General features: G+C 33.2%; 1 protein-coding gene across 1 annotated transcript in view; it reads right to left on the bottom strand.

Annotated features, from left to right (window-relative positions):
* The window catches only part of LOC139849427 (uncharacterized), a 59634-nt gene that overhangs the window by 14743 nt on the left and 20240 nt on the right, over positions 1 to 24651 (bottom strand). The window contains exons 2-5 of the mRNA XM_071839086.1: positions 13610 to 15016; positions 12858 to 13168; positions 12224 to 12240; positions 11827 to 11854 (exon numbers count right to left, since the gene is read on the bottom strand). Of these exons, the coding sequence (XP_071695187.1) occupies positions 11827 to 11854; positions 12224 to 12240; positions 12858 to 13168; positions 13610 to 15016 (1763 nt within the window). The remainder of the gene's footprint in view (positions 1 to 11826; positions 11855 to 12223; positions 12241 to 12857; positions 13169 to 13609; positions 15017 to 24651) is intronic.

Here is a 24651-nt window from a genome sequence, read left to right as displayed (position 1 = left end):
ATTTAAATTTAATAAATTAAGTGGCAAGGGTTAAATACCTAATTACATAAAAATGGTTCTTTTAACTAGGCTCAATATTAAAAATACTAAAGTTACATTTTAACTTTTACTAATGGTAACAATCCATTTCACTAGGGGCTCTACATTTAAGCAAACACTAGGGAAATTTAGCTATTCATTACACTAAGGTAGACATAAAAATATAGATATGCAAACATAATAACAATGCTAATTTTAACAGAGTAAACTTACTAAAATATCTTCACTTGCATTAACTTCAAACGGTAGAAAAATTACAATAATAACACCCCTTTCACGCGTACAATAACACCCTTTATCACGAACAATACCCCCTTAATAATTGATACTTGAAACTAATTACAATAGGTACAAGTAAAAATAACAATAGTAATTTGATATAGTAATTTTGTGTGTATATTCTCTCCAACTCTGAACGTACTCCATATTTATAATTGAAGTAGTAGTTGGTGAATGTTTTGTTGAATTCCTGCTGTATCTCCATTGAGTTAAAGAATTGTTTTAAAATTAAAAAGCCAGCCGCCCCATTTCACGTTCTGGAAAGTCTTGTGGCCTAACATTACACGATTCGTGTATGCTCACACGATTCGTGTAAGACCAGATATCTACACGTTTCGTGTAGACATACATGATTCGTGTAAGATCAAATAACAGTTTTCTTCATTTTTCTTCTTCAGTTGTTCTTTGTTGATCCCGTGTTGACGTGTACTGATTTGGCACTTCTCATTTGAACTCTTTTCTTCTTTCATCTTGTACTTTCATTCGGATAAACGTTTCTTGATATAAATCTAGTTAAAACTATCGTTTTATCGTCGTTTCTTCTAACTTCACTCTTTTGTCGTTTTTCTCGTGAAATGCGCATTGAATGTCTTTGTAGATGATAAAAACCTATGAAATATAAGTGATATTGCGTTGAATAATATGTATGTTTAGAGCAATATCACTATCCAAAGGCGTCAATGGATAACTTAATTTAGCACAAAAATCTCTACTCATATAGCTTCTATCCACACCCGAATCAAATAAAACGTAAGCAGATTTATTGTCAATAAGAAACGTACCCGTAACAAGCTCCGGGTCTTCCTGTGCCTCTGCCGCATTAATATTGAAAACTCTTCCGCGGCCTTGTCCATTCGTGTTCTCCTGGTTCGGGCAATTTCTAATAATGTGGCCCGGTTTTCCACATTTATAACAAACTACATTGGCATAACTTGCTCCGACACTACTTGCTCCGCCATTACTCGTTCCAACACCATTTGTTCCTTTCGTTCTATTAACCCCTGGTCCGTAGACCTCACACTTCGCCGTGCTATGACCATTTCTTTTACACTTGTTGCAAAATTTGGTGCAGAACCCCGAGTGATACTTTTCACACCTTTGGCATAGCTGCTTCTGATTGTTGTTGTTGTTGTTGCGGTTATTATTGTTGTTGGGATGATTGTTGTAGTTGCTGTTGTTGTTGTTGTTGTTGTTGTTGGGCCGTTTGTTGTAGTTGCGATTGATGTTGCGATTGTTGGGATAATTGTTGCGATCATAGTTGTACTTGCTGTTGTTGTTGTATTGGTGATTCTTATCACCGTTTTCCTCCCACTTTCTTTTGACTTGCTTCACATTGGCCTCTTCAGCAGTCTGTTCTTTAATTCTTTCTTCAATCTGGTTCACTAGTTTGTGAGCCATTCTACATGCCTGTTGTATGGAGGCGGGCTCGTGTGAACTTATATCTTCTTGGATTCTTTCCGGTAATCCTTTCACAAACGCGTCGATCTTCTCTTCCTCATCTTCGAACGCTCCCAGACACAATAGGCACAATTCTGTGAATCATCTTTCGTATGTGGTAATATCAAATCCTTGGGTTCGTAACCCTCTAAGTTCTGTCTTGAGCTTATTGACCTCGGTTCTGGGACGGTACTTCTCGTTCATCAAGTGCTTGAATGCTGACCACGGTAGTGCGTACGCATCATCTTGTCCCACTTGCTCTAGATAGGTATTCCACCATGTTAACGCAGAACCTGTGAAGGTATGCGTAGCGTACTTCACTTTGTCCTCTTCAGTACACTTACTTATGGCAAACACCGATTCGACCTTCTCGGTCCACCGTTTCAATCCGATCGGTCCTTCGGTTCCATCAAATTCCAAAGGTTTGCAGGCAGTGAATTCTTTGTAGGTGCATCTTACACGATTTCCTGTACTGCAAGATCCAATGTTATTATTGGTATGTAGCGCAGCCTGTACTGCGGCTATGTTTGAAGCTAGAAAAGTACGGAATTCCTCTTCATTCATATTCACGGTGTGTCGAGTAGTCGGTGCCATTTCCTTCAAAATAGTCAAATGGAACAAGTTAATCATACAGAATATTAAGAGTAGTTAATAGTATTTCGTAGCATAATATGAACTCATTTATAAAAGCTTTTTCTTCATATTAGCGTTTTATAAGTTTAAATTCGGGTAGTACCTACCCGTTAAGTTCATACTTAGTAGCTAATATACAATTCAACTACTACAATTCTATATGAAAAACTGATTATAATAATATTTCGCGTTCAAACTTTTATACAATATTTTACAAACTTACAATACCGGTTATTTTACATAAAGCATGAAATATAGCACACAATAACTTTGATACAAGATAGTTGTGAAGATAATTCTAGCTAGTACACAAGTCGTTCAGCAAAGGCAATAAATACACCTAATTCATACGTCCAGAAACAAGTCATGCATTCTGGTTTTACTAGGATTACTTCCCATCCTTGGTCTTGTGGAACATAACCGTTATGGCTGTTGATAAGACAGCGTGTTGTAACGTCGTCAAAGGGACGAGGGTTACGTAATGTCCAACAGTCCTGTAACAATCTAAAAACCTCATTTCTTACCCCAATTACCGACTCTGTCACTTGTGGGAACGTTTTGTTTAATAGTTGTAGCCCGATGTTCTTGTTCTCACTTTGGTGAGAAGCGAACATTACTAATCTGTAAGCATAACATGCTTCTTTATGTTGCATGTTAGCCGCTTTTTCTAAATCACGAAGTCCAATATTCGGATATATTGAGTCAAAATAATTTCTTAACCCATTGCGTAAAATAGCATTTGGGTTCCCCGCAATATATGCGTCAAAGTAAACACATCGTAACTTATGGATTTCCCAATGTGATATCCCCCATCTTTCGAACGAAAGTCTTTTATAAATCAAGGCATTCTTGGAACGTTCTTCGAATGTCTTACAAACTGATCTCACCTTAAATAGTTGTGCCGAGGAATTCTGACCGACTCTAGACAAGATTTCATCAATCATGTCTCCGGGTAGGTCTCTTAAAATATTGGGTTGTCTATCCATTTTGTGTTTTTATACTGTAAAATAGACAAGAGTTAGATTCATAAAAAAAATACTTATTAATACAAGCAATTTTTACATATATCATAAAGCATAAGCACACTATATTACATATATTACACCACACGAATACAACTATCTTATTCCGACTCGCTCGTTTCTTCTTCTTCGGTTTTGGTTCATTTTGCCAAGTTTCTAGGGATATATGATGTTCCCCTAATACTAGCTGTCGTTTTCCACAACGGTTTAGAAAAACCTGGTGGTTTAGAGGTTCCCGGGTCATTGTTACAACTTAAGGACTTCGGGGGTTGATGATACATATAAAGTTCATCGGGGTTGGAATTAGATTTCTCTATTTTTATGCCCTTTCCCTTATTATTTTCTTTCGCCTTTTTAAATTCAGTTGGGGTAATTTCTATAACATCATCGGAATTCTCGTCGGAATCCGATTCATCGGAGAATTGGTAATCCTCCCAATATTTTGCTTCCTTGGCGGAAACACCATTGACCATAATTAACCTTGGTCGGTTGGTTGAGGATTTTCTTTTATTTAACCGTTTTATTATTTCCCCCACCGGTTCTATTTCTTCATCCGGTTCCGATTCTTCTTCCGGTTCCGATTCTTCTTCCGGTTCCGACTCTTCTTCCGATTCCTCTTCGGGAACTTGTGAATCAGTCCACGAATCATTCCAATTTACATTTGACTCTTCATTATTATTAGGTGAGTCAATGGGACTTGTTCTAGAGATAGACATCTATCACATAATATCAAACGCGTTAAGAGATTAATATATCACATAATATTCACATGTTAAAAATATATAGTTTCCAACAAAATTTGTTAAGCAATCATTTTTCAAGTAAACACGGTCGAAGTCCAGACTCACTAATGCATCCTAACAAACTCGATAAGACACACTAATGCAAAATTCTGGTTCTCTAAGACCAACGCTCGGATACCAACTGAAATGTCCCGTTCTTATTGATTAAAAACGTTCCATATTAATTGATTTCATTGCGAGGTTTTGACCTCTATATGAGACGTTTTTCAAAGACTGCATTCATTTTAAAACAAACCATAACCTTTATTTCATCAATAAAGGTTTAAAAAGCTTTACGTAGATTATCAAATAATGATAATCTAAAATATCTTGTTTACACACGACCATTACATAATGGTTTACAATACAAATATGTTACAACAAAATAAGTTTCTTGAATGCAGTTTTTACACAATATCATACAAGCATGGACTCCAAATCTCGTCCTTATTTAAGTATGCGACAGCGAAAGCTCTTAATAATCACCTGAGAATAAACATGCTTAAAACGTCAACAAAAATGTTGGTGAGTTATAGGTTTAACCTATATATATCAAATCATAATAATAGACCATAAGACTTCATATTTCAATACACATCCCATACATAGAGATAAAAATCATTCATATGGTGAACATCTGGTAACCGACATTAACAAGATGCATATATAAGAATATCCCCATCATTCCGGGACACCCTTCGGATATGATATAAATTTCGAAGTACTAAAGCATACGGTACTTTGGATGGGGTTTGTTAGGCCCAATAGATCTATCTTTAGGATTCGCGTCAATTAGGGTGTCTGTTCCCTAATTCTTAGATTACCAGACTTAATAAAAAGGGGCATATTCGATTTCGATAATTCAACCATAGAATGTAGTTTCACGTACTTGTGTCTATTTTGTAAATCATTTATAAAACCTGCATGTATTCTCATCCCAAAAATATTAGATTTTAAAAGTGGGACTATAACTCACTTTCACAGATTTTTACTTCGTCGGGAAGTAAGACTTGGCCACTGGTTGATTCACGAACCTATAACAATATATACATATATATCAAAGTATGTTCAAAATATATTTACAACACTTTTAATATATTTTGATGTTTTAAGTTTATTAAGTCAGCTGTCCTTGTTAGTAACCTACAACTAGTTGTCCACAGTTAGATGTACAGAAATAAATCGATAAATATTATCTTGAATCAATCCACAACCCAGTGTATACGTATCTCAGTATTGATCACAACTCAAACTATATATATTTTGGAATCAACCTCAACCCTGTATAGCTAACTCCAACATTCACATATAGAGTGTCTATGGTTGTTCCAAAATATATATAGATGTGTCGACATGATAGGTCGAAACATTGTATACGTTTCTATGGTATCTCAAGATTACATAATATACAATACAAGTTGATTAAGTTATGGTTGGAATAGATTTGTTACCAATTTTCACGTAGCTAAAATGAGAAAAATTATCCAATCTTGTTTTACCCATAACTTCTTCATTTTAAATCCGTTTTGAGTGAATCAAATTGCTATGGTTTCATATTGAACTCTATTTTATGAATCTAAACAGAAAAAGTATAGGTTTATAGTCGGAAAAATAAGTTACAAGTCATTTTTGTAAAGGTAGTCATTTCAGTCGAAAGAACGACGTCTAGATGACCATTTTAGAAAACATGCTTCCACTTTGAGTTTAACCATATTTTTTGGATATAGTTTCATGTTCATAATAAAAATCATTTTCTCAGAATAACAACTTTTAAATCAAAGTTTATCATAGTTTTTAATTAACTAACCCAAAACAGCCCGCGGTGTTACTACGACGGCGTAAATCCGGTTTTACGGTGTTTTTCGTGTTTCCAGGTTTTAAATCATTAAGTTAGCATATCATATAGATATAGAACATGTGTTTAGTTTATTTTAAAAGTCAAGTTAGAAGGATTAACTTTTGTTTGCGAACAAGTTTAGAATTAACTAAACTATGTTCTAGTGATTACAAGTTTAAACCTTCGAATAAGATAGCTTTATATGTATGAATCGAATGATGTTATGAACATCATTACTACCTTAAGTTCCTTGGATAAACCTACTGGAAAAGAGAAAAATGGATCTAGCTTCAACGGATCCTTGGATGGCTCGAAGTTCTTGAAGCAGAATCATGACACGAAAACAAGTTCAAGTAAGATCATCACTTGAAATAAGATTGTTATAGTTATAGAAATTGAACCAAAGTTTGAATATGATTATTACCTTGTATTAGGATGATAACCTACTGTAAGAAACAAAGATTTCTTGAGGTTGGATGATCACCTTACAAGATTGGAAGTGAGCTAGCAAACTTGAAAGTATTCTTGATTTTATGTAACTAGAACTTGTAGAATATATGAAGAACACTTAGAACTTGAAGATAGAACTTGAGAGAGATCAATTAGATGAAGAAAATTGAAGAATGAAAGTGTTTGTAGGTGTTTTTGGTCGTTGGTGTATGGATTAGATATAAAGGATATGTAATTTTGTTTTCATGTAAATAAGTCATGAATGATTACTCATATTTTTGTAATTTTATGAGATATTTCTTGCTAGTTGCCAAATGATGGTTCCCACATGTGTTAGGTGACTCACATGGGCTGCTAAGAGCTGATCATTAGAGTGTATATACCAATAGTACATACATCTAAAAGCTATGTATTGTACGAGTACGAATACGGGTGCATACGAGTAGAATTGTTGATGAAACTGAACGAGGATGTAATTGTAAGCATTTTTGTTAAGTAGAAGTATTTTGATAAGTGTATTGAAGTCTTTCAAAAGTGTATAAATACATATTAAAACACTACATGTATATACATTTTAACTGAGTCGTTAAGTCATCGTTAGTCGTTACATGTAAGTGTTGTTTTGAAACCTTTAGGTTAACGATCTTGTTAAATGTTGTTAACCCAATGTTTATAATATCAAATGAGATTTTAAATTATTATATTATCATGATATTATCATGCATGAATATCTCTTAATATGATATATATACATTAAATGTCTTTACAACGATAATCGTTACATATATGTCTCGTTTAAAAATCATTAAGTTAGTAGTCTTGTTTTTACATATGTAGTTCATTGTTAATATACTTAATGATATGTTTACTTATCATAGTATCATGTTAACTATATATATATATCCATATATATGTCATCATATAGTTTTTACAAGTTTTAACGTTCGTGAATCACCGGTTAACTTGGGTGGTCAATTGTCTATATGAAACATATTTCAATTAATCAAGTCTTAACAAGTTTGATTGATTAACATGTTGGAAACATTTAATCATGTAAATATCAATCTCAATTAATATATATAAACATGGAAAAGTTCGGGTCACTACATAATTGGACCTTGATATTTTCCAGATAGTTTGAATTAAAGTTTCCCAACAAAACGGCATTAAGACATTTTGAAATCAATTTCGAATTCAAGGTTTTTGGATATTGATATAAGAACAGGGCAGGAAGCTGAGTTCATACCCAATTTTTATTGAATTCGACAGTTTAAGCTTGTAAAAATTGATAATTGATAGTGACAGAGTATAGACGAAAGGCTTAATCCATATTAGTGTGGAATTTGTTTTGATTAAATAGCCAATTGGCTTGACAGTTGTTTTAATTCGGAAAAAAATAAATAAAAATAAAGCTGGTTACAGATTCCTCCAATAATTTGTACTATAGATTACGATGTGTAACTGATTGGGGACAGAAACAAAAACTGAAAACAGTTGGATTGTGATACAAAATCAAATTCGATCCTGAAATCGTACGTATGAATAAATAAATATGATTATGTAAAGACCCGTCCTTATCCACCTGGACGAAGTCATCAACATTTGGTCCCATTGCGATGATCGACTCCAAGTAATGTCCTTAAATTGAACAAATGCACAGCGAAAGACTTAATTCGTACCTGAGAATAAACATGCTTTAAAGTGTCAACCAAAAGGTTGGTGAGTTCATAGGTTTATCATAACAATCATTTCAATATTTTAATAGACCACAAGATTTCATAATCATAAACATAATACACTCGCAAGTGTATGTAAAGCATTCTAAGTGGTTGAGCACTTGGTAACCATACTTAACATTTAATCAGCGTCGCATATTCCCTTTATTATGAAATCTCCCTACATTGTACCAAGTGTAGTAACAAAACGAAGTACTGTGCAACCGTTGAATACTGGTCGTCCAGTCCGGTTGGGGTTGTCAGTCCCGATAGATCTATCAACAGGATTCGCGTTTACAATACCCATGTAAATGGTAGTTACCAAGCTACAGGGAAATATGCCAGTGGTACAACTCAACGTAGAATATATTTTTAAGTAATTATGTCTATTTCGTAAATATTTATAAAAGCAGCGCATGTATTCTCAGCCCAAAAATATATATTGCAAACGCAATTAAAAAGGCAGCAAATGAAACTCACGATACTGTATTTCGTAGCAATTATGCATATGACGGCACTGAACAAGTGCAGGGTTGACCTCGGATTCATGAACCTATATCATTTATATATACATTAACACATATAATGAACATATAATGGTATTCAACTCAGTTTATTATATAATATATTACTTATTCAAAATAGTAATATATTTATTATTTCAAATGTTATATATATCTATATATGTTATTTTTATATTAAAATAGTAAATTAGATATACTTATAATATATGTAATCACTATATTTTTATATAAATATCTTTTATTTGTTAAAATAATAATTATGGTAATATAAACTAATGATAGTAATACTAATAATTAACTTAACAATAATAATAATAATAATAATAATAATAATAATAATAATAATAATAATAATAATAATAATAATAATAATAATAATAATAATAATAATAATAATAATAATAATTGTAACTATAATGATAATAATAATAATAATAAATGATAATTAATACTTATATTAGTAATAATAATAATAATAATAATAATAATAATAATAATAATAATAATAATAATAATAATAATAATAATAATAATAATAATAATAATAATAATAATAATAAAAGTAATTATAGAATATAACCTTTGAAGAAACAAGCATTTAAAAAGAAACACCACAGCCCGGACTAGAACCCGCGACCTCTCATTCCACACAAACATCCCCACCTTCTTATCTAACACGTTTTTCTATTTCAAATCCATTCCCATAATATATAACTCGTATTAACTGTGTTTCTTTTTCTTCTACTTAAATTTAAAACTAAACTTTATCACCATCATTCCTAACTTCTATTATCATCATCATTTCAGTCCATAGCCATACATGAATCGAAATTTAGCCTAATAACATAAACAAATTCACGTTCCAACAAGCTCGCTGCCCAAAAGCTAAATCAAAGTCTCAGTCCAATAAACTTTCGGCCCAAAGGAAAAGATTGGGTTTCGGCCCAATACTACAAACATGTTAACGGACCAACAATCAATCAATCCAAAACAATTATACTCCAAATCGCTTTTATATCCAGTAATGTCCCGTTCTTCAAATGAAAACCGGTTTATATCCGTAAAGTTTGAGAACTTCTTTTACTAAAAAAAAAAAAACCAAACTGATCCCTTGCATTACATACGCATGCTATCATATTCTTTGAACTGGACCCCTTTACTTTAAATTAAAACTTATTTAAACAAGTGGGAATCTCAATAATGAGATTGTAGGCCATTACGTTCCAACAACAAATAAACCAAAGTGGCTTCTTTTTAATTCGTTGTATTGCAATAGAAAAAGAAAAAAAAATGCTGCAATAATAGTAGTGGGTGGCGGTTTTGGTGATATGATTGTAACAAAAAGGAGCAAGGAGAAATTATATGGGTTTAAGGTGTTGCAGCAAACTGAAGTGGTTTTGTGCTTGGGGTTCGATATGGGTGGGTTTCAAAAAAGATTGGGAAACAGAAAATGGACTGCAGCTTCAATAACCGTAGCAAAAAGGGTTGATAATTTGCTGTTTGGCTTCAGTTTCAAAACAGAAGAAAATTACGGTGAGAGAGAGAGATAGTTAGAGAGAGATTTGAGAGAGACAAAGGTGGTGATTAAATTCAAAGGTGCTCGGGTGTGGTGGTCGATCAAGAAACGAGGGTAGTGTTCGATGATGGTTATAGTGAACAGTGGAGAAGATAACGGTTGATGGTGACTAACGAGTTTAAGTGGTGAAGTTTGGACGTTGGTTTCCAGTTGTTAATCACGAAAAGGAATTTAATCCATACGATACAGAAATTGTTCGGTTTTTATGTTCTTGGGGATAATGAACCTCATAATGGGTTGTTGATCGATCAAGATAACAAACTTAATCAACAATGAACAGAAACAAATCGGTGGTTTGTGCATGGTGTTGTGGAGATGATGAATGATGATGGTTAAACATGGCGACAGTTTGAGTATGATGAGTTGGTTTCAGTTGTACAGAAGTAAGACAGTCCAAATTAGCAACAACAAGAAAAATAGAGGTGTTTTAGTGGGTTGTTTAATCATCGGTTAGAAATCGAAAGAAAAGAAGGAGAAGAAGATAATAGGTGTTAATCTAATAAGAATTATGTATATGTATTATATAGATATAAGTAATATAGAAAATAGACAATCAAAGTAGCACTTAATTGATTCAATTATGTACAGTACGCATAGTAATCTGAAAGAAACTCCTTCATAATTTCAATGATATAATAATTATAATATATTATAAAAGAAAAACGTGTGAAAATATTTGTAAGAGTTTAAAATTTTCTGCCGACAGTTTTCCCCGAATGACTATATCATGTCCATTGATAAACAGTTATGGAAAAAAAAGTGTTCCTAAAAATCCCAAATTTTTAGATTAAATATATTTAATTATTTCACTCTTTACCTGTTTGAAACCTGCTCAAAAAGGTTCGAAAATTATTTATTTTCTGTTTCGATTTTTATGTACGGAGTACTAATATTTAAACTTAAAAATGTAAAAATATTTCTAACAAACCTAAAATCTTCGTAATCAATTTACAGTCCAACTTTTATCTTAATTATTCATGAACTCATTTTATATCTATATTAAAACTAACAAAACATCAACCGAGTGTTACCGACGTTTGCCAATTAAGCTCGAAATCATTTATTTTCCATTTAATACAACAACAACAACAATACCCAATCCCACACTTGTAGGGTATGGGGGAGGTGAGACGTAGACAATCCTACCTCTACCCTAGGACAAAGAGAAGTCATTTCACCACCCCGAGTGAAACACTCACAAGGGTAGAGAAAGTCCTTCCTCTCTATGTTCGACGGATAAAGAGATTGCTTGCAACGGACCTCCAGCCAAAAAAAAAAAAAAAAAAAAAAAAAAAATGCCAACGCCATGAAAATGGTGGAACGAATTTCCATGGGTTTTAAAATGTTGCCTGGGATTCGATTTAGGCTCTAAGCGACAGTCAAGTCGCCAATAATTAGACGCTTGCTGATGGCTCCCGAAACAGCGCCGTAAAAAAGAAAAAAGAAAAACGTACCTTCGAGTGTACTGCGGAGCACAGGACGAATAAAGTAAAGCTGCATTAAATGAGAAATAAACATATATGTCCACATACAGATAAAAACACAACATAGCAAGCCATTCTATAAGAATTAACATACAAACATACATAAAACAGTATCTACCCAACAAGCATACATACGGGAAAACCAACATACGCATACATAGATATAAAACATACAAACATACGAATATACATACCAACATACGGATATACATACAAACATACGAATATACATACAACCAAACATATAACTATACATACATATAAACATACAACCATACATAAATACAAACATACATAAATACATAAATACAATCAAAGACAAGCAGAAAAGCAAAACAAGCGAACATACAAACAAACAAACATAAACCTGCGAACAAAGTTAAATACATACATACAAACACGAACATCCATACATACACATAGAAACCCACATGTCCAAACTTACACCATCGATGCATGGGTCTAGAGAAAAAAAAAAAAAAAAAAAAAAAAAAAAACAACAAACCAGCAAAGAGCAAAGAGCAGAGTGAAAGAAGATACCCACACAGACCCACAAAACCACAAACACACAAACAAAACCAAAAAACCTACTCGTCTATTCTAATTCTAGTCCTCCACGCAACCCTATCAGAGGTCATGTCCTCGGTCAATAAGAGCTCCTTCAAGTCTAGCTTTATCCTATCTTCCCACCTACGCGTAGGTCTACCCCTTCTTCTTACGCCGTCAACCGTAAGTGTCTCGACCCTCCTAACAGGGGCAGTAGGAGGTCGTCTTCTCACATGCCCAAACCATCGAAGTCGTTCTTCTCTAAGCTTGTCGATGATGCTTCTAACTTTCAGGTTCTCCCTAAAAACACTATTAGGAATCATATCTAACATGGTTTTACCACATGTCCACCTAAGCATCCTCATCTCTGCCACCTCCATCCTCCTCTCTTGTGCTTTCGTCATAGGCCAACACTCTGATCCGTATAACATGGCAGGTCTAATTGCCACCTTGAAGAATTTCCCTTTCAGCTTAAGGGGGATCTTCTTGTCGCATAAGACTCCAGTCGCTGCTCTCCACTTCACCCACCCTACCTTAATTCGGTGCGACACGTCTTCATCTATCCTCCCCGATTTGTGTAACACCGAGCCCAGGTATCTAAACGAAGTTTGTGGATGCAAGATCTGGTCTCCAATACAGATGTTCACTCCATCACTTTGTTCATCAACATTCCTATCAAAATCGCAACTAAGATATTCTGTCTTTTGTCTACTAATGTATAGACCGTTACTTTCTAAGGCCACCCTCCATTGCTCCAGCCTTCTATTAAGCTCCTCCTTAGAATCCGAAACGAGCACAATATCATCGGTAAAAATCAGGCACCAAGGGATGCATTCTTGTATCCCTCGAGAAAGTTCATCAATGATCAAAGCGAAAAGGAAAGGGCTAAGGGCCGATCCCTGGTGCAGGCCTACTTCTATTGGGAAAACTTCAGTATTTCCCACCGGTGTTCGAACACAAGACTTCGCCCCTTCGTACATATCTCTAATAACATTAATATACCTACTCGAGATACTTCTGCCCTTAAGGGTCTTCCAAATCAAGTTTCGTGGCACGCAATCGTAGGCCTTCTCTAAGTCTAAGAAGACCATCTCTAGGTTCTTTTGCTTTTCTCTATACTTCTCCATAAGGTTCCTAATAATATGGATTGCCTCTATCGAAGAGCGCTTTGGCATAAAACCAAATTGGTTCTCCGAAACATCGATTTCGCGTCGAAGTCTAGTCTCAATCACTTTCTCCCAAAGCTTCATAGTATGACTAAGTAATTTTATGCCTCTATAGTTACCGCAACATTGAGCATCCCCCTTGTTCTTATAGATGGGAATAGTCTCACTCAGTCTCCATTCCATAGGCATTTTAGAGCTTCGAAACGTCTTGTTAAAAAGGCAAGTCAACCATCTAACACCAGTGTCGCCCAGGCACCGCCACGCCTCAATAGGGATCTGATCCGGTCCCACTGATTTATTTCTCCCCATCTTTCGTAGTGCCAATCTTACTTCCTCTTCGCTAATCCTCTCGCAATCTATACTGTTATGGGATTGTTCTATATCAGCGTCTTGTAAGTCCTCGTGGCGCTCTGGTCTTCCCACTACGAAGAGAGATGAGAAATACTCTTCCCATCTTTTCCTAATTTCGTCTTCCTTAACTAAAGTTTGACCATCTTCATTTTTGATAAACTTGATGTTATCAAGATCCATGCGTCTTCGCTCCCTAGCTTTGGCTATCTTGTAAATATCATTAGCTCCCTCTTTGGAGTCAAGTTTCTTATACAGATCTTCATATGCATTTTCTTTTGCTAGGGCTACAGCCTTCTTAGCTTCTCTTTTGGCTTCTTTATATCTCTCTACAGCCCTAATTCTATCCGTCGGAGTCCCCTCCCCACCAGCGATGAGCTCCCTAAACCTTAGTTGCTTAAGCGCAACTTTGCTTTGAACCTCTTCACTGAACCACCATGATTCTCTAACAGCCCTATGGCCTCTACATGTACCTAGAGCCACACCTAGGGTTTCCTTGGCTACCTCTCTAATGGAGGACGCCAGACAATTCCACATCTGATCCGTGTCATCATTGGATATCATTTCTAATTCAGCATCCACTCTACCTATAACCGTAGTTTTAAAGGTCTCTGCCTTCTCTCCGTTCAACTTCTTCCACAAGATCTTAGGTTGGGCTTGTCTCACACTCTTGGTGGCCCGTCTCTGGAGAACCAAATCCATGACCAACAGTCTGTGCTGGGAGGAGCATGTCCAGGCAGTCAGGACCTTACAGTCTCCACTAGTCCTAAGATCCCCTTTGCGAATTAACAGGTAGTCAATCTGGGTACTATGACCTCCGCTATGAAAAGTTGCTAACTGAGCATCCCTCTTCTTGAAAAACGAATTCACAACTGCCAAGTCGTGGGCAACAGCAAATTCAAGAATAGAGAGTCCTTCCTCATTTCTAGCTCCGTACCCAAAACCCCCGTGGACTCCCGCATATCCCTCAACATCAGATCCTATATGGCCATTGAGATCTCCACCAATAAGTAAACTATGGTCCGAAGGGCACATCCTCACAACCGCGTCTAACGATTCCCAGAAGTGTCTCTTTTCAGCATCTCCACGGCCCGCATGGGGTGCGTAAGCGCAAATTACCGTGAAAGTCACCTCCTGAATAACCAACCTAACCGACATAATCCTGTCGCTCCGTCTACCTACATCCACAACATACTCGTTGTAGGGTGGGCCAATAATGATTCCAACCCCATTCCTAGCTACTCTCGATCCCGAGAACCACAACTTGTAGTCATTGATCCTAGCCGCCCCTCGACCTTTCTGATATGTTATTTATATTTTAACTGACAATTTCAAATAATATATTAATTTTACACTTTATTACATATGTAACACTTATTCTATAAAATTACATATTTGAACATTTTATATTTACATAAATATATATTATATATTTTTAAACAAATAGATTTAATATTATTTTATATATTTCCAAGTATTATTTATATACACATTTATATACACACATATATATGTATCTATTTATAAATAGTTGTTCATGAATCGTCGAGAACAGTCGAAGGTCAATTGTATATTTGAAACAGTTCAAAATTTTTGAGACTCAACCTATCAGACTTAGCTTACCGTGTCAGAATTATGAAATCATATCATGAGTTTGGTTCAAAATTAGTCAAAATTTTCCGGGTCATTACAGTACCTACCCGTTAAAGAAATTTCGTCCCGAAATTTGAATGCGATCGTCATGGCTAACAATAAAAATATTTTCATGATGAATATGAGTTGTTAGATAGAGTTTTATCACTGGTGAGTAATATGAATAAGACAATTCGATTACTCGAAGAGTGCGAATGAAGCTATCACAAAAGAGTGAAAGGTTTCGTCTTAACTTTTGACGTAATCATGGTCGATTTTCGGGATTCAAGGAATTTAAGGAAATCTTCTAACCAGAAAGAAAATATAATAACACGATTTATTAGCAAACTGTTAGAATTACAAAAGAACAGAAATATCAAGGAAATATGTCCATGATATGTTTAAAGATTAAGTAGAATAAAAGAGTCATGTAACATGACACATGATGAGGATAAGGTCTGTGAATCATCATCACGTTACATTATAAATTTAGCATGACTTACTGTAATATAATTACGTTGGCCTGACGTCATTATATTATACTAACTCATGCTTCAATTCCCAACACTTCTCTAGGAAATCATTCATAATTTAAACTCGATTGTTACAGAATATAGAAACTAGAACAGTTTCTTTTATGATGTAATATAGATAGCACGAAGAGATAGATAATTCCGGACAAGAATATTTATGAATATATCTTCAGAAATATCGAATATATTTATGACGATATTTTGGAATTTCTAAGATCGAAGGTTGATGAAGAAAATCCTTCCGCATGGATTTAGAATAAGTAGGAGCAAGATATTCGTTTAAAGGTTTCAGCAGATACTGAATCATCTGGATTCGTTAAGTACATGTTAACTCTTTGTGATTTTTCCACAGTCTCCTTCATAGTTTGCTCAATTCGTTTTCCAGTACCATTTTTTTTTTCTATTGAGTGTTTCCAACACTCCATTCTTTATCATCAAACTTTTAGCCATTAATATTATCTACAACTCTTGCTGCTTCATCAGCATTTTCAAAACTCAGAGATCTGATTCGTAAGCTAGAGTGCTTTTCAGGAATTCAGAGATTCCGAATTGAAATTCATCGGTCCAGAAGATATACGTTATATATAGATATATAACTGTTGACGTAGGAACACTGCGAAATTCGAGAATTAATGATTAATGCTTCCTGGTATTTGGTATGGCAACCATCGCTACAAAAATTCGATTACTACATGATAAGACTTCAATAGATAAATATTGTGATTTGTCGGAGAGATTTAAGTCGAGGAACAACGAGGTTACTGGTACGTCTGTGGGTAATATTGTAGAATATAACAGGTTTCCTGGTAACAATAACAATGTCAAACATATATATCCAAGTTATAATAAGGTTGATTCGAACGAAAAGTCAAAGTTGACTTGCCGAAGCTGTGACAAAACTGGCTAATTTGAAAAGGGATTGCAAAGTGATTTTCGGTAGTAATATCGCCAAAGGAGCTAGCGCAGATACATGTTAAACCTTTACTCAGGTTCCAAGAGTTTTTCAGGTGTATAACTATATGCATAAAAATTTTTTTTTTCCGTAGATGAAGTGCGGCTGGTTCATCCTCTCGATCGTGGTGTTTTCAAGAATCATGAAAGATTTGAACATGGATTGGAATCGTCAAGATTCAAATGAGGTTTAAGATGAAATCAAGTGGCAAACTTGAAGAATTGTTTAGTTTCATATGTTATAATCAATATTTTAATTCATTTTAATTGTCCAATGTTGGTAGTCCTCAGTTGATAGTCCACAGTTAGCAATTCAATAATTCACATATGGTTTAATATATAATATTCGAATTAATTAGTACGTATCGTGACCCGTGTACATGTCTCAGACTCGATCACAACTCAAAGTATATATATTATTGTAGAATCAACCTCAACCCTGTATAGAGAACTCGATCATTACTGCATATAGAGTGTCTATGGTTATTCCAAATAATATATATAAATGCGTCAATATGATATGTCAAAACCTTGTATACGTGTCCCGATATTTAAAGTGCGTAAAATAAATAACAGAAATTAAATAATGATAAATAAAGTGAGTAAAGTAAATAACAGAAATTAAATGACGATAAATAAAATTGCGAGAATGTAAATTGCGATAATTAAATTGCGATAAATAAAATGTAATCAGTTAGCTAGGAACAGTTAGCTAGGAACTGTTAGCATGGATTCTTAACAAAATTCCTCATAGTTAATTTGTTTGTTTCTAACAAATTTTCTTTTGTCAAATGTTTTTCTTCATTATGCCACTTGTTGGATTCTGATAAATCAAAATCCAAATATGAAATTGGATGAATATGGTTATTCTATGGTGAACGAATTTGTATAACGGTGGATGTAAGTAGGATAGTAAACGACTGTTGAATCAGCTTCGAAGAATGTACATTGTAACTTATTAATGTGAAATCTGAATATTCCGCGGGTATTACCTACCCGTTAAAATATTTTCACAATTAACACTTTGTACGAAAGAATTTTTAATTACAATCTTTATGAAAACAAATATACATATATATTTTCTTCAGATGTAATCATGTATTCATTGATTTAATATGATATTAAACTCATTTGGTTTACCGTTAGAACTAGAATACCTAATCTCTAAAACATTTAGAGATTACTTAATCACCATGAATAACGAAGATAATTGATGTAGAACGATACGTAGAACGATGATTATACTCGAGGTACAGAATGAGATGTTGAGGCATGCGATGTTGAAACTTGTGTTGTTGGTGGTACTGGTGTTGTTACTGATGGTACTGTTGGTGACGGTGATGCTGTTGAAGCTGGTACATTTTGCACCATCTTTTCCAAGGCTACAACTCGGGCGCGAAGTTTGTTGACTTCTTCTATTATTCCGGGATGGTTGTCGGTCGGAACGAGCGGATGAATAAGGTTTAGAATTTTAGATAGAAGATAATTATGACGAGCTACCCTGGAGATGAGGCTAAAAATGGTGTTTCGGATAGGTTCACCGGAAATTGCTTTAGGTTCTTCGCCAAGGGTGCAGGTTGGTGGGTGGAGAGGATCGCTTTCTTCTTATCTCCATTGGTTAAGTCAACTACGAACCCATCAGATGAATTGGGGATGGCTGATTGGTTGATTCATTCTGGTCACACTGCTTTCGGAGCTTAGGTGAATATCCATGTCGGTATAGCTGTCGGAATCCGAGGAACTGGAACTGGTTGAGGGATTCATCTTGTACGGCCAGATGAAGGATTTTCGATAAGAAATAGATTATAGGATTTAGTTTGGTATGCTTCAATACATAATTTACTTATGTATATACAATACCAATATCCCATAAGTCACGGAGGAATCTTCGGAAGCTGTCGGACAAAGTTTATAGTAACTGATACGCTATGATATGAATTTATCTATACACTATCTATCAAATAAGTGCAGGAAATCGTGTCTAGACTTAGGAATAATAAGCAGGTAATTTTCCACTAGAAATGATAAACAATACTTATAATATGCAGCTAAGGTCGAAGTCCAGACTCGCTAATGCATCCTAACGACTATCAGTTAGACACACTAATGCAAGACCTGGTTCGCTAAGACCACCGCTCTAATACCACCTGTAAAGACCCGTCCTTATCCACCTGGACGAAGTCATCAACATTTGGTCCCATTGCGATGATCAACTCCAAGTAATGTCCTTAAATTGAACAAATGCACAGCGGAAGACTTAATTCGTACCTGAGAATAAACATGCTTTAAAGTGTCAACCAAACGTTGGTGAGTTCATAGGTTTATCATAACAATCATTTCAATATTTTAATAGACCACAAGATTTCATAATCATAAACATAATACACTCGCAAGTGTATGTAAAGCATTCTAAGTGGTTGAGCACTTGGTAACCATACTTAACATTTAATCAGCGTCGCATATTCCCTTTATTATGAAATCTCCCTACACTGTACCAAGTGTAGTAACAAAACGAAGTACTGTGCAACCATTGAATACTGGTCGTCCAGTCCGGTTGGGGTTGTCAGGACCGATAGATCTATCAACAGGATTCGCGTTTACAATACCCATGTAAATAGTAGTTACCAAGCTACAGGGAAATATGCCAGTGGTACAACTCAACGTAGAATATATTTTTAAGTAATTGTGTCTATTTCGTAAATATTTATAAAAGCAGCGCATGTATTCTCAGCCCAAAAATATATATTGCAAAACCAATTAAAAAGGGAGCAAATGAAACTCAAGATACTGTATTTCGTAGCAATTATGCATATGACGGCACTGAACAAGTGCAGGGTTGACCTCGGATTCATGAACCTATATCATTTATATATACATTAACACATATAATGAACATATAATGGTATTCAACTCAGTTTATTATATAATATATTACTTATTCAAAATAGTAATATATTTATTATTTCAAATGTTATATATATCTATATATGTTATTTTTATATTAAAATAGTAAATTAGATATACTTATAATATATGTAATCACTATATTTTTATATAAATCTCTTTTATTTGTTAAAATAATAATTATGGTAATATAAACTAATGATAGTAATACTAATAATTAACTTAACAATAATAATAATAATAATAATAATAATAATAATAATAATAATAATAATAATAATAATAATAATAGTAATAATAATAATTGTAACTATAATGATAATGATAATAATAATAATAATAAATGATAATTAATACTTATATTAGTAATAATAATAATAATAATAATAATAATAATAATAATAATAATAATAATAATAATAATAATAATAATAATAATAATAATAATAATACTAATAAAAGTAATTATAGAATATAACCTTTGAAGAAACAAGCATTTAAAAAGAAACACCACAGCCCGGACTAGAACCCGCGACCTCTCATTCCACACAAACATCCCCACCTTCTTATCTAACACGTTTTTCTATTTCAAATCCATTCCCATAATATATAACTCGTATTAACTGTGTTTCTTTTTCTTCTACTTAAATTTAAAACTAAACTTTATCACCATCATTCCTAACTTCTATTATCATCATCATTTCAGTCCATAGCCATACATGAATCGAAATTTAGCCTAATAACATAAACAAATTCACGGTCCAACAAGCTCGCGACCCAAAAGCTAAATCAAAGTCTCAGTCCAATAAACTTTCGGCCCAAAGGAAAAGATTGGGTTTCGGCCCAATACTACAAACATGTTAACGGCCCAACAATCAATCAATCCAAAACAATTATACTCCAAATCGCTTTTATATCCAGTAATGTCCCGTTCTTCAAATGAAAACCGGTTTATATCCGTAAAGTTTGAGAACTTCTTTTACTAAAAAAAAATAACCAAATTGATCCCTTGCATTACATACGCATGCTATCATATTCTTTGAACTGGACCCCTTTACTTTAAATTAAAACTTATTTAAACAAGTGGGAATCTCAATAATGCGATTGTAGGCCATTACGTTCCAACAAAAAATAAACCAAAGTGGCTTCTTTTTAATTCGTTGTATTGCAATAGAAAAAGAAAAAAAAAATGCTGCAATAATAGTAGTGGGTGGCGGTTTTGGTGATATGATTGTAACAAAAAGGAGCAAGGAGAAATTATATGGGTTTAAGGTGTTGCAGCAAACTGAAGTGGTTTTGTGCTTGGGGTTCGATATGGGTGTGTTTTCAAAAAGATTGGGAAACAGAAAATGGACTGCAGCTTCAATAACCGTAGCAAAAAGGGTTGATAATATGCTGTTTGGCTTCGGTTTCAAAACAGAAGAAAATTACGATGAGAGAGAGATAGTTAGAGAGAGATTTGAGAGAGGCAAAGGTGGTGATTAAATTCAAAGGTGCTCGGGTGTGGTGGTCGATCAAGAAATGAGGGTAGTGTTCGATGATGGTTATAGTGGACAGTGGAGAAGATAACGGTTGATGGTGACTAACGAGTTTAAGTGGTGAAGTTTGGACGTTGGTTTCCAGTTGTTAATCACGAAAAGGAATTTAATCCATACGATACAGAAATTGTTCGGTTTTTATGTTCTTGGGGATAATGAACCTCATAATGGGTTGTTGATCGATCAAGATAACAAACTTAATCAACAATGAACAAAAACAAATCGGTGGTTTGTGCATGGTGTTGTGGAGATGATGAATGATGATGGTTAAACATGGCGACAGTTTGAGTATGATGATTTGGTTTCGGTTGTACAGAAGTAAGACAGTCCAAATTAGCAACAACAAGAAAAATAGAGGTGTTTTAGTGGGTTGTTTAATCATCGGTTAGAAATCGAAAGAAAAGAAGGAGAAGAAGATAATAGGTGTTAATCTAATAAGAATTATGTATATGTATTATATAGATATAAGTAATATAGAAAATAGACAATCACAGTAGCACTTAATTGATTCAATTATGTACAGTACGCATAGTAATCTGAAAGAAACTCCTTCATAATTTCAATGATATAATAATTATAATATATTATAAAAGAAAAACGTGTGAAAATATTTGTAAGAGTTTAAAATTTTCTGCCGACAGTTTTCCCCGAATGACTATATCGTGTCCATTGCTAAACAGTTACGGAAAAAAAAGTGTTCCTAAAAATCCCAAATTTTTAGATTAAATATATTTAATTATTTCACTCATTACCTGTTTGAAACCTGCTCAAAAAGGTTCGAAAATTATTTATTTTCTGTTCTGATTTTTATGTACGGAGTACTAATATTTAAACTTAAAAATGTAAAAATATTTCTAACAAACCTAAAATATTCGTAATCAATTTACAGTCCAACTTTTATCTTAATTATTCATGAACTCATTTTATATCTATATTAAAACTAACAAAACATCAACCGAGTGTTACCGACGTTTGCCAATTAAGCTCGAAATCATTTATTTTCCATTTAATCTCTCTCTATATATAATCAGTTTTAAATAACAAGTTTTATCACATAAATATATATTATATGTTTTTAAACAAATAGATTTAATATTATTTTATATATTTCCAAGTATTATTTATATACACATTTATATACACACATATATATGTATCTATTTACAAATAGTTATTCATGAATCGTCGAGAACAGTCGAAGGTCGATTGTATATTTGAAACAGTTCAAAATTTTTGAGACTCAACCTATCAGACTTAGCTTACCGTGTCAGAATTATGAAATCGTATCATGAGTTTGGTTCAAAATTAGTCGAAATTTTCTGGGTCATTACAGATTATTTATAATTTAATAATAATATTAATAATAAAGTTTATATTAATCATATTAATGTTATCAAATAATAATAAAAATAATTTTTATAATATTATTAATGATAACTATGATAAATTGTAATATTTTCTAATAACAATAATAATATCATTAATATATCAAATTACATGTATTAAATTTTATTTATATATACATAATATTCTTAATAGATTTTGATATTAATATTAATATTTATTTTGAGGAAAAAGATAATAACCACAATGATAATTTTTAATAAGTTTAATGATAATAAATGATACAAATAATAAATTGTATTATTTTACTAAAAATATTTAGAACAATAGTGATGATTTTAATGATAATGGTAAATAATTATCTATATACAAATTTTATTACTCAATATAATTGTGGTATTAATAATGATAACAATAATGATAACTATAATGTTCATAATTCTTAATAATAATTATACTAACAATATTTATAATACTAATACTTAATAACAATAATATCTGATAATATTTAAATTACAACTAATATTGATATTGATTTTAGCTTTAATAATGAAAGTGATAATAAGATTATTATGACAACTATATTCTTAAATTGTATTTACATTTAATATATCCTAATTATGTAATATTTAGTAAACATATATAGTAACTTATATTGAGTGTTAAATTCTTATATATATATTTACAATATACATATTATAGAAATCATATTTTTATATGTAAATTTATTTTAAATACAACTTATTGATTTAATTTTGCATCTTTAATTTTAAATATTTAATTTATATTTTATATTCTTACTTTATCATATATACATACATATACATATACACATACATATATATATATATATATATATATATATATATATATATATATATATATATATATATATATATATATATATATATATATATATATATATATATATATATATATATATATATATATATATATATATATATATATATATATATATATATATATATTTATATTTATATATATATATATACACACATATATATTTATTTACAACAGTTGTTCGTGAATCGTCAGGAATGGCCAAGGGTTAATTCTATGTATGACAACAGTTCAAAATTTCTGAGACTCAACTGTACATGCTTTGCTTATCGTGTTGAAATCATATTAAGATTAAGTTTAAATTTGGTATGAAATTTCCGGGTCGTCACACACCAGATTCTATAACCAATTTAACTCTACCATTATTTGAGACCATGGTTGTACCTCGGTTGAGTTCTGGAATAGTAAGAAGTTCTTCTACTGGCTCTTCTTATTGAGGTTCCTCCGCAATAGGTGCCTCAACCATCTGAGATCCCTCCCCCCTCAGCAAGTGCAATGTCAGTGTTAAGGTCCAGGGCTTCTACAATGTGTGCTGGTATCATTTCCGGCATTTCAGGTGTTAACCCTGGAAAAGGTTTAACACAAGGATCCTTGAACAATCCACCTTGTAGGGTCCCGATGGGCTCCCTTCAATCTAGTAATGCCTCAAAATCATCCCCAAGTAGATTGTAAAAAATCAATGTTAGGAATCTGGGGATGGGGACAGTGATATTTTTGTTCCTCTTTTCAATAATCTCTTTCAGCTTGATGAAAAATGTGATCGGCAAAGTCAATGTTTCGTCCAATTAAGGCATGACCCATTTGAAGCTCAAAATCACTTGATTGATTGAAGCTGCCACATTTGGAGCTCATGCACCGATTTAGGGCTCCAAAGAAATATGCCTAAAGTCAAGGCATATTTTTCTAAGAGGGCTGTTGTTAGTTCGATCACCATCATAGTGAATGTAGTTGAGGACATGTTCCCTTGTGGTGTGGTAGTCGGTAAAATCATCAAAAGTTCTAGATTTGGGAAGTTGAAGAGCATCACGAATAGCATCCACCGTGATGGAG

The sequence above is a fragment of the Rutidosis leptorrhynchoides genome, chromosome 5 (assembly GCF_046630445.1).
Source record: "Rutidosis leptorrhynchoides isolate AG116_Rl617_1_P2 chromosome 5, CSIRO_AGI_Rlap_v1, whole genome shotgun sequence".
NCBI lineage: Eukaryota > Viridiplantae > Streptophyta > Magnoliopsida > Asterales > Asteraceae > Rutidosis > Rutidosis leptorrhynchoides.
The sequence above is the reverse complement of the archived record's forward strand: the minus strand, read 5'-3'. Positions and strand labels throughout refer to the sequence as shown.